This window comes from Ceratosolen solmsi, unplaced genomic scaffold, assembly GCF_000503995.2.
Source record: "Ceratosolen solmsi marchali unplaced genomic scaffold, CerSol_1.0 scaffold19, whole genome shotgun sequence".
Classification (NCBI taxonomy): domain Eukaryota; kingdom Metazoa; phylum Arthropoda; class Insecta; order Hymenoptera; family Agaonidae; genus Ceratosolen; species Ceratosolen solmsi.
Genome location: NW_011948443.1, coordinates 1,130,940 through 1,143,118, shown reverse-complemented (window position 1 = coordinate 1,143,118; position 12,179 = coordinate 1,130,940). Strand labels below are relative to the sequence as shown.

General features: G+C 21.1%; 2 protein-coding genes across 8 annotated transcripts in view; both read right to left on the bottom strand.

Annotated features, from left to right (window-relative positions):
* Window positions 1-727: 727 nt before the first annotated feature.
* Window positions 728-1,292, bottom strand: LOC105365970 (uncharacterized). Its single transcript, XM_011504269.1, has one exon. The coding sequence runs from the start codon at window positions 1,145-1,147 to the stop codon at window positions 728-730; it is 420 nt and encodes a 139-aa protein (XP_011502571.1). The 5' UTR covers window positions 1,148-1,292.
* Window positions 1,293-2,112: 820 nt separating this feature from the next.
* mmd (disintegrin and metalloproteinase domain-containing protein mind-meld) overlaps window positions 2,113-12,179 on the bottom strand; it is a 46,214-nt gene continuing 36,147 nt past the window's right edge. For 2 of the 7 annotated variants that reach the window (XM_011504170.1, XM_011504172.1), the window contains exons 19-21: window positions 8,893-9,031; window positions 4,362-4,514; window positions 2,113-2,332 (exon numbers count right to left, since the gene is read on the bottom strand). In XM_011504170.1, coding sequence (XP_011502472.1) covers window positions 2,155-2,332; window positions 4,362-4,514; window positions 8,893-9,031 — 470 coding nt within the window. In that variant the 3' untranslated portion in view covers window positions 2,113-2,154. The remainder of the gene's footprint in view (window positions 2,333-4,361; window positions 4,515-8,892; window positions 9,032-12,179) is intronic. The other 5 variants (XM_011504173.1, XM_011504174.1, XM_011504175.1 and 2 more) reach the window with 4 other exon arrangements.

Genomic DNA, 12,179 nt, shown 5'->3' with positions numbered 1-12,179 from the left:
GAATTAAAAGAATAAAAATAAGGCTCCTTAGTAAACGGGATGGAATATGAATCATAGAGAAAAATAATATAGGGCCATGCAATTGCAACATGAGTTATACAAATGTAGACCAAATAAAAAAAAAGATAGGAAATAGAAAAGATTAATAATATACCAGTTTTTAAAGTGAATTATATTTAATGAAATAAGAACAAGTAAGATAATATCGATTCTTCGCTATGTAAATTATATATTATATATTATATATATTATAAGAACTATATTAAAAGTATTAATACACCTAACTGTTAGCTTCAATTAAACGATCATAATATACTTAGAAGCTTTAATACTCTTCTTGAATTATGATGAAATTATTAAAACTACACAAAATAGTTATACAATTCTGAGAAGGTCCTTGTTAAGAATATGATAAAATTACATTAAAAAATAATTTAAAAAAGAAATGATTTTTTATATAATGTTATATACATAGATTAATACATAAAAATGAATGTAAACACCTTAAAAATGTTATTAACCTATTAAAATAAATCACGAAACAAAGTATATTATAGAAGAAATGAATTGTTCAATATTTATATTATGTACGTATAACTAAATGTATAAATTAATTAATAAAATTAACAGTTTTTTATATCTACATTAATTTATTGATAAGATATATTAAACTGTAAACAGCTGTATAATGTATAAAAAGAATATTTTAAAAATATTAAATAAATACTTACCCCTGAGAGGATTCGCTACATATTGAAGAATCCATTCTGTAATGGCGATCGATTTCATTCTCTGAAATACGTATATCTTCTGAATCAACAGGGCTCATGTGACGTGTTGAATGATGCTCTAATTGTCGAATAATATCCTCAAGTGTACGAATACGTATCGTGCCACATGTTGGTGGAATATCTTCATCATCCTCATCATCTCGATTTTCAATATTATCTTGGCAATCTGTTTCCTTTCTGTAAGAATTATCAGTATATCCATGTTCTGATAAAGATTTATGAATGACTTCATCATTGAGAAGATTAGTACTTCCGGATGGCGTGCTAGCTAATCCACGATGAGCGTTTCTCAATGCTTCCAGTATGTCGTCATGATAGCCATTCAAGCTATTAAGGGTTCGCTCTACATCCGACATAGGTGCTCCTCCAGCAATACCTTAGTACAAAGTTAAAAACTTAAATGTTTGAACTGTATAGCTCTTACCTTCTGTTTGTTTGAGTTAATATAAGTGTTTAAATTATTCTATCAATTAATATTCCATATGAGAATAATATAATTGATTACAAACACAAATTCTACTTTATTATTAACCTGAATATTTTTCTATAACAAATAGTGGAAATATTCAACTTTAAATGAAAAAATTAATTAGATAAATTTTCGTAAATTTTTAAAGTTTTAAAAAATTATATGCTCCTATATATATATTATAAACTTATTTTCAATAAAAATAATTCGAACATTAATATTAATATAAAATGTATACATAATTATAATAAACATTTAGTGATTATTTACAGAAATAAAAATTTTTATTGAATATATTGGTCAATTAAAATTTCATTTCAAAAACATAAGAATATTAGTTATATTATGTATTAATAATGAAACATAATTCTAAAAATTGAAGTTATAAATCAATGAAAAATATGTTTCCTAGAATTTCATGCTTAGCTCAGTACTTGAAAAAAATTAAAAGAATTAGATTAAATTATTTTTATAGATAAAATTAGATTTTTTTTCAATATAATGTGTAATTTATTAGTTTAAAATATTGATTTTTACTTTGAAGCATCTAACCGGAATATATATGTATATATATTATTATATATTATATATTATAATTATATTATATAATAATTATATAAATATTATATATATATATAATAATATATATTTCATTTAATATATATGAAGTAATTAGTTAAAAGTAAAATATATATTGAATTTATTTAAATGTACTTGAGTTATTTTTATAAGTATAAAAATTCCAAGTAATATAAATTAATTTTAATACTAAATCTAATATTATTCCAGTATTAATATTCGAAACATAGCCTTTATTTTTTAAATGAAGCTGTATAATTGATATACCTTATGCAATTTACATTATTGTATGATCAATAAAATTCCTTTTGTATATTACAATAATATTTGGTACATTACAATACCGTAACCACCATGTTTCTTTAAAATGCCCTTCTCAGGTAACTTTGTCAGACTGTTTGGTGGCAGATCAATGAAAGAGACAGCTTCTTCAGTCCCTGTACCGCCATCTTCTTCATCAAGTCCTAATCTTCTTCTTTGTGGCTTTTGATCTCTAGGAAATGATTTAGTTATTATATATTGCATATCATGATCATAAGAAAATATTTGCATAAGTAGATATTATATCTTAAACATTATTTATATGATAATATTAAAATAATTTGATAAATGTAATAAATGGCAGTTAATACAATTATATTAAATTATCATAAACATATTTATTGTTGTAAAATAATTAAACTTGTAACGTTTTATGTTTTTTTTATTAATATTGATATTAATAAAATAATAACATAGTTGATTATTTTTTAAATTATACTGTTTATTCTCTTTTGCACTTAATGTACACAAGATGTGAGTACTGTGAAAAACAAAAATATGAGAAAAAATATAGTTAATATAAAGGTAAAGAGTATATGTATACATATTGTAGATTAGTATTTAATTTCTTTTCAAATAATACAAATTTGAAATATTAAAAAAAATATCATTTAATATATATGAAGTAATTAGTAAAAAGTAAAATATATATTGAATTTATTTAAATGTACTTGAGTTATTTTTATAAGTATAAAAATTCCAAGTAATACAAATTAATTTTAACATTAAATCTAATATTACTCCAGTATTAATATTCGAAATATAGTCTTTATTTTTTAAATGAAGCTTTATAATTAATATACCTATATATACATATACATATATTAAATAATTAACACTTCATTTCTTTACTTGAAAAAAGTGAATTTCTACACAATCTATGGCATTATAATTAAAATTTTTTAGTTGTTTCAAGCAAGATACTATACAGAATAAAAAGAATATTTTATTCTATAAAATAAGCTATATATTTGTTATTACTTATTAACTTAATAATAATTTCGATTAGAATTTAAAACAAAATAATCAAAATGATATTGAATATTTTAAGATGTAATAAAAGTATTGAATTAAATCAATACTTTTTTTAGTTATATAATAATTTCTAATAATGTTCTTCATTTCCAAAGTATTAAGAACATTTTTAATAATAATAAATAATAAAAAAAAATAAAAATATATTTATTTTATATAAATTTAAAAATAATTTACTCCAACTGTTTATTAATCTTTTATTTATATTAATTACTCTTTATTTATAAAAAATATTTAATATTTCATAAAACATATCTTCAATTTTCAGAGTAATGTGATTTACCTAATGTCATTCGTTTGTTTGTATAAAAAAATACATCTTACATTATGGTACAACATGAGGTATCATGATACAAAATTAATTATTTAAGAATAAATTCTGTACATGTATTAAATTTGTTTAAAATACAGTAAAATTGAGTGATGTTTTATTAATATTGGTATATGCAGTATTAATATAAATTTTAGGTACATAGAAAATTAGTTACACTGTAGAAAAAAGGCAAAATTGAAAGCCTCCATTAATCTTTCAATATGAAAAGAATTAATTGTTAATGTTCAGAAAGGGTATCGTTTACATTACACTAATAAAGCTGATGTCAATTTTACTGTGTAATATCAATGCGGTGAATCTTGACGATTAGCAAAAGTAAATGCGAGATCGGAAATTTATAAATTGGTTAACATAAGCATGTTCACGAAAAAAAAACATTTTACACATTTGAATAAAATTAAAAGAAATATATATAAGAATATATATAAGAAAATGAAATAACAATAATATGAAGTTAATAAAAATTACAATTTTATAATAAAATAGAAAAAAGTAAATATTATTTTATAATACATAAGTTACGTTTATGAAATATTAAATATTACTTACTAATAAAATATTTTATTAAAAATGAAAATAATTATAGTATTGATAATTCTATAAATAACATAACAGTGACAAATATATATTTATTTTTCCTGAAATTTCACATATGAAATATAAAAAAGAACAAATATATAAACATAAAATATAAATTAATTTGCACATGTATTAATAATTGAGTATTTAATATTGTATTTATTCAAGATAATAGACGAATTAATAATATTAATAAATAATCATTCGTGCAAAATATAATACTACACTAAATAGAACATTTTTGTAAGCATACCTATAGTGTGGCATTGTCCCAAATTTAAGAATTTTATGCACACTGTCTAAGACTGCAATTTCTGGATTTTGAGCATTACCAGATCCACCACAGCTCTTTTGTACTGGCTTCTTTGAGTATGGTGGATCGAATTTTTGAAGTGTATTCTTCTTTCTACAAAATTCATGTCATAACCAATAAATCAAAATATTTATGTATGAAGATAATTATTTATATTACAGGACAATGAATTCTACATATGATAATAGATTGATTTATCTGCAAAGTATAAAATTTACTTAGTTTATAAGAATACAAAAATGTTTACAAAATGAAAAATATATTATATAATTTAAGCGATTAAATTATTTGTTCATAACCTGTATTTGCATGCATCAAAATAAATAAATTTAGATATATTGGAAAAGCTTAATAGTTTTAAATAAAATTTTCTACTTGAATCCAATTATCTACTATATTATCAACTAAATATAATGATAAAAAATAACAAATATGGAATAAAATAGAAATTTATCTACATATATATTCTAAAAATAATTCTACTTGTAATCGTATTTTGTAATTGTATTTTTACTTCTAGAGATTTAAATTAAATTTATATCAATTTTAAAATTACTATTAAGGTAATATATAATATATAAATTATTTTAAATCTGGTTTGAACAGATATTGCGCTGATAACGAGACAATACAGGTTTGTAATATTAGAAATTTTTTTAAAAATCTATGAAAATAAAGTGATAATGGCTGATATAGTTTGTTTAATACTAGTACAAGGGAAAATATAAGTAATATATTTTTATTCGCTTTTTAAAAATATGTATAGTATTTATAAACTATTAATATTGTTTGAAGTTTATTCAATATTATAAAACAATATATTAGATAATATGGATTATAATTTTTATTAATTTGTTATTAAAATTATATATAAATTTATCTGCCTCCAAAATAATATTTATATATTTCAAAATAAAGAGTTAAATTTATAATTCCACTGTCATAGAAAATATAAAAACTGGCATTCTTAAAATGTTTAAAGTATTTTAAATGATAAATATAGAAGTAAAAAATTGCAGATTCTATAATACGATCCATCTTATTTTATTTTATGTAGGCTGTTTAATTTTATGAAAAATCTTTAACCGTGTTTAATTACATAATAAGATTATATGATTACCACTTTGAATTGAAAATTATATAAACATAATAAATGACAGTATGTTTAAGAATATAAACATATTTTCTACGCTTTCAAGAAACGTCTCAATGACTGCAAATATGGTGCACATCATATTTCATTTATTACTAACATGTTGAAATGTTCTTTAAGATATATCTAAATACATATACTTACTATAAAAATCGTTGTAAAAGAAAATATCTAAATACATTGTATAAAACGTATATGGTAATTTTATTTTAATTCCATAATTTATATTCATTTTCCTAAATATATAATGCATATTTCATTGTAAATTATTTTCATTTTTAATTGCTACTAGTGGTTTCTCCATGTTTAATACATTATAACAAACATTTTAATGTATATCACACATATATTATTATTAAGAAGTACGTCAACACGTAAATGTGGAATTAACAAGAGAGTAAGTATGATATAAAAAGTTTACCAATTTTTTATTTAATTAAATAATTGTATAAAGGTACATGAATAAGAATAAGATAGCAAAGTAGAGTTTTGTAAAAGCAAAAAAATTAATCAAAAGAAATGAAAGTGATGCAGGAATATCATATCATCATTTAAAAAATCTCTTTTTACTCAAATGCAATGGTTATGCTTGGTTTCATTCCTTCTGTATATTTAATAAGTTTCAACGATAATGCTGCTGTTGGTGTTTTTGAAGTCTTTTATTATTGATTTCGACAATTTCTGTTAAGGCGTTTAGTTGGAGTAATGTTCTTTATTTTATTTTGTTGAAGTAAATCTCTTATTTGTTATTTCTTTGTATAGATAAGAAACTTCACTACTCTAATTTCTTTAAAGATAGTCTTGCTTTGCTATCGTATATAAATCATGTCCGTTTTCTTTACTTATCTCTCTTGTTTACTTTCATTTTATTAACTATTTTTATTTACTTTGTTTTGACTATATTTTTACAATATTATTCTTAATTTTTGATTGTTTAATTTTAGGGTTTCTTATAAATTTCTATTTAATAAAAAAAGCCAAGATTACTTAATATTTTTTCTTCTTTGGCTATCGATTAAATTTTGTTTATCATGTCAATATATTATTTTATTTCATTTTTTCACACCTTTTACATGTCTTTAAATTTTGAGGAATTTTTTATTTTTTATATAAATTATTTATTTTTAAAATCTTTTTAAATTTCAATATATCTTTTCAACATCATCTGTTTATTGGAAATATAAGGCAAGAAAATCGAGTAAAAATATAATTTTAGGACTCTTATGGTTTTTACAAAAATGATTTGATTACTTTTTTACTTGTATTCTTTAAAAAAAATTGAGAATAAATTAGACATCATTTATTTTTAATTCTATTTTAATCAAGTTTTCATTCACTATTATGATCGCTGTTTTAAATTTAGTAGATAAATATAAATATAAATTGATATCAATTGCTCAATGGTAACACGATTCATAAGTTTCAATATTATCTTATGTTGAAAGCGAATTGAATAATTAAGATCATGTAAATATAACGACAAATAAATTCGAATTGTAAAATCATTTATTTAATAGTATATATTTATATTTTAAGTTATTAATCAGTCAATAATATTAAAATCTTAAATTTACTATTCGCAGAATTCGGATAAAATAAAATTAAATAGAATTTAAAACAGAACAAAAAAATAGAATAAGAATGAGATATGTTAAAATATTAAATAGTATGAAAAATATAAAATAAATAAAAATAATAATGAAAAGAACAAAATATAATAGTAAAAAGGAAAGAATGAAAATGATATACACATAAAATATGGGGAAAAATCTGATAAGCACAAGAATTTCATTATTCTTTAATGCTTATGTAAAAATATATGTAATATTATATATGCATACTATTATATGTATATGCATATATGCACACATATATACATAATATTATATATATGCATATATATATGCAAAAATTATAGTTAAGCAATATTAATACGTTTCAAACAATATCTGAATCGCTATTTCTATATAATGTACATAGTATAATCAGTTTCTAAAAGATTCGCTGATGAATGCTATGGTAAAACTTTTATAAAACATATAAAATTATTCTATAATATTTCCCAAAGTTATAAATAATTTGTCATGATAATTTATTATTATATATTACATTAGTCATTCTAATTTAATTTCGCAATTAAATAATTAATAAACTCAGATACTTTCAGTTATCCTTTTTTCTAAGATTAAATTTGAAGTAACTGTATTTAGATAAACGAACGAACAATAACTCAGTGATTGCCTTTGCCATGGCATATGGCATCTCCGTTTCGCAATCTTTGTCTTACCTTTTTACATCCGGTCATCTTGAATGTTTAATAACTCGCTCTTTCATTATTTTGATTTACTTTACTATCATAATATATGAATTGGAAGAAACTGCAAAATTAGTTTTGGTTAAGCAATAATTGTTAGAACAATTATCATAATCATATGATTTATTAAAACTAAATAATTGGGATTTTTGGGAAAATTAAAAAAATGATGGTCGTTTGAAATAACATTATTCATATTGAGTAGATTATATCTATTATTAAAATAAAAATATTATTTTATTTTATATTTTTTCAGAAAAATATTATGTAATGTTCATTGTAATATAATAATATATTACATATAGATTGAATAAATAATTCGTTTAAAAACATGAAGTATTTTAAAACGAAGTATAAAACATAAAAAACATTTACTTTGGTGTATTTTTCGAATTCTTATAACAATGAAGAGTATAAATTTATATTAAATTTTAGTATTTTTACTAGCTTATTCTTTTTACATTATGGATAACAATAATTATATAGCAGTTTCAGATAGTCTTATTATGCAAAATATATCAAAAATAAAAAAATGTTTATTATCCAGATACAAAACATAAATTATAATTAATCAATTGATAAATTAAATTCATAATACATTGCAGAAGTGATACACAAAAATTAATATTAAATATATATATATTTATAATATATGCATAATTTGTATTATTTCAACACTGTAATTTTTATTACAGTGTACACTACATTGTTGAAAATAATAGTAATTAAAATCTATCAATTGTGATAATAATTATAAGTATATACATTATCTTAATTATAATGAGATCTAAGATCTGTATGTTATATTTTTATTACTTTAATTGAAATTAATAAAATAAAAAACATATAATAGGAGAAAATAGCTGATTAGAAAAAGCATCAAGCAATATAAAGGATATTAAACAATAAGAGTAAAATGAAGGCAAATATATGAAATGATCAATAAACTAAAAGTATTGAATGACACAGAAAGAAGTTCTACGAGTATGTTTCTGCACACTAACCTGAGACAGAGGGAGAAGTTTTTATGTACTACGACTGACCTGTAGCAGAGAGCCATCATTGCAAATACTACGAAAACACCCCCTACCACCGACATGAGAGTAATAACTAAATATACAGTGTTAGAGCCGTGGTAGTTCTCTGTATCCGAGAATAATGGGTAACAATATTTTATTAGTCACAATGAAGTAGTTCATGGTCGATATAGGGGAGTATATAGATGATATAGTTGTTTCCCACAGAATCCAGATAGACAAAGATGGTAGAGATAGATATAAACAGACAAAGAAACAGATGTCTTAATATAAACATTTTTAAAGTATACATAAATAAACTAATATTAATATTATTAATAAATGTTTAATGTAAGATAAAATATAATAATATCATATTATTATGCATAAGGCTGAATTTTATTTTTATATTTAAAAATACTACTATTACTACTACAACTACTACAACCACTACTACTCTGCTACTGATACTACCACTACCGCTACACTACCTGTACCATTACTATTACTACTACTACTAATAATAATAATAATAATAATAATAATAATATATTGTTATTACAAAATAGCTTATACACAATGATGTAATGATATAATATAATTTTAATTAAACTCTTCATTATAAAAAATGTAGTGTTATATTAGTATCAGAATAGTACTTCAGAAAAAGATGAAATAAAATTATTTTACAAAATAGTAGTTTCAATCGAAGGTATTTGACACTGTTGACACTTCTTTTTTAATTTTTAATAATTTATTTAGCAGTAGAATAATTCGTATCGTAAAATTGTATATCTTCACATTAAAACATAACTATTTTGTAAATTTTATAAAAAAAAAGATGGAATTAGTCTGTTTTTAATAATTAATAATGATAAAATTTGAAATAAAGTATAAAAATAAATGATTAGTAATGTATTTTTATTAAATACTTGTTTTTTATATAATTTATTCAGAATAAAAAAAATTGCAATAACATATTCTAGTATAACTTAAAAAAAATTGTTTCTGCACTTAGTTTCATTCAGTATGGAATATACAAAAAAAGTTATTAATCAAAATACTAAACACCGTTTGTAAAAATATAGCAAAGTACACTATCTTGTAGAATACGTTTCAGTAAACATGTTTCAATAATCAAAAAGCAATTAACTTATGCTGCTGAACTAGAATTTGTAGGTTTTCTAATAGTAATGTAAAATAGTTAATTAAAAAAATTAAATCATATTAAAGATATAAAACAAAACAAATTATATTTTAACCATAAAACATAAATTAATCAGAAACCCTAGGATCATATTTATCTATCCTTCATAGATGAATACATGTGCTATAAATAAACTCTGACACTTTTTCGTACAATAAACAATTTAAATTCACAGTTTTTAAAATAATTAAGTTAATTATAAAATTTAATAATTACTTATTTATAATAAACACGCACGAAATAAATTACAAATAATAAATCATTATATTTGTATCTTTTCTTTAAAACATCTTTATTTAAAAGTACAAAATAAGATAGCCGATTATTTGCTATTTAAATAATTTTTTATGAAGTCTAGATAACAATATTTTGAATACTATTACAAATATTTTAGTAACTTAATATGCTATTACTCAATCAGCAATAAATAAAGCGATCGGAGGAAAAACTGATTTTCTACTGAAGATTATGATTAAAGAATTTTAGTAAAAACGAAAAATAATATAGTAAAATGTTTTCGAAGATAAAAGAATAGTGTATCCAGTTCGATCGATATATGAAAAAAAATAATCGTAATGAAACTTATTTTAATTTGAAATATTTTTCAAACTATAAATGCTTTTTTACGTATTAAATTTTGAGTTTAATCATAATATTTTATATATTTAATTTAGTTCTCAACGAAAAATACGGGAAAAAACTTTATTTTAACGCTTCTGAATATTTTTTAGTGTTATTTATATTACTATTTTAAGTTTTACAAAGGATTTCGGAGTTTCATACTAGATGTAAAATCTACCTAATTAATGTCGATTGTAAATTATTAGACTTTTATGTACGTAATACTAAGGATAACGGTTCATTCAAGTAAAGCAATAATGAAATAAATTTGTGTTTAGGATAAAAACGGTGATTACATGGTATAATAAAGTAAAAGAATAATAATATATGCTACATTTAGATGGTATAACAATATATAGGACGTACATAATACATACAAAAAATTTAACATATCCTACAACTATACCGTTATCAAAGTGATTATACAATAAAAGTTTTCTATGATTAATGTATTTACAGTAAAGTTAATTTATGTTGAAACTTATGTAACTAAAACTCTCGAAAAACAGTTATATAAAATTAATATATCATAGTAATGAAGCTCTAAAAATCGAAGGTAAGACTAATACAAGTCAAAATAATCCTTAGATAGTTCTACAAAGGACATAGAATTTCATATTTATACTATTCTTTAGCGTCATAATAAAAGCATACGTGCAAATATGAAAACATGAATTTATTATTGGAAATGCAATTATTTTAAACTGAGAACATTTGAATTAAAAAAAGAATGATATAATATCTTTTTATTCTATATCAATTGAATACAAAATAAAAACTATTATCTAACAAATGTCGCCCGAATAAAGTTGTTTCGAAAGTGTTAAACAGTATAAAAGATATGATTGATATTTTATTTAGTTAAAAATTGAGTAATTAATATATCTAATTACAATTTATTTTCGATAACAATATTTTATTACGATGAAGTTAATGAGTAATGGTCAATTTAAAGAAATAAAAATTTATAAAAATATGACATATATTCTTAAAGATGCACTAAAATATGTCTTAATGTTTTAAAAAGATATAATCAAGTACATCGTAACAAAATTTAAAATGGTTTTAAAAATATGATTTTCGGAATAATTTTAGAAATAGAGAATTGCTATGGTCTACCTCAACTATTACAAGCATTTCTTAATAATCATCAATTTGCCTAATATACATTATTTAGTACTATATCGATATAAAAATTATATTTCATGGAATTAATGCCAAATCATTCTCACAACATCTCTACTACACAAACACAGATTTATACTCTATCTATCTACTTAAATGACTAAAATAAGTGTATAATGTCAATTATTTCAATATGTATTGGTTGCATCTAATAAAATATATTTTAATTACCATATGGAAAGTTTAATTTATTTTGCTGTACTTTTTAATATGATGAACGTTATTATACGCTGTCATTCTTTTGCGTACGCATTGACTTATT

Bases quoted from the DNA above. Each gene is read 5' to 3' on its own strand.
- LOC105365970 (XM_011504269.1), bottom strand. From the start codon at position 1,147: ATGTCGGATGTAGAGCGAACCCTTAATAGCTTGAATGGCTATCATGAC.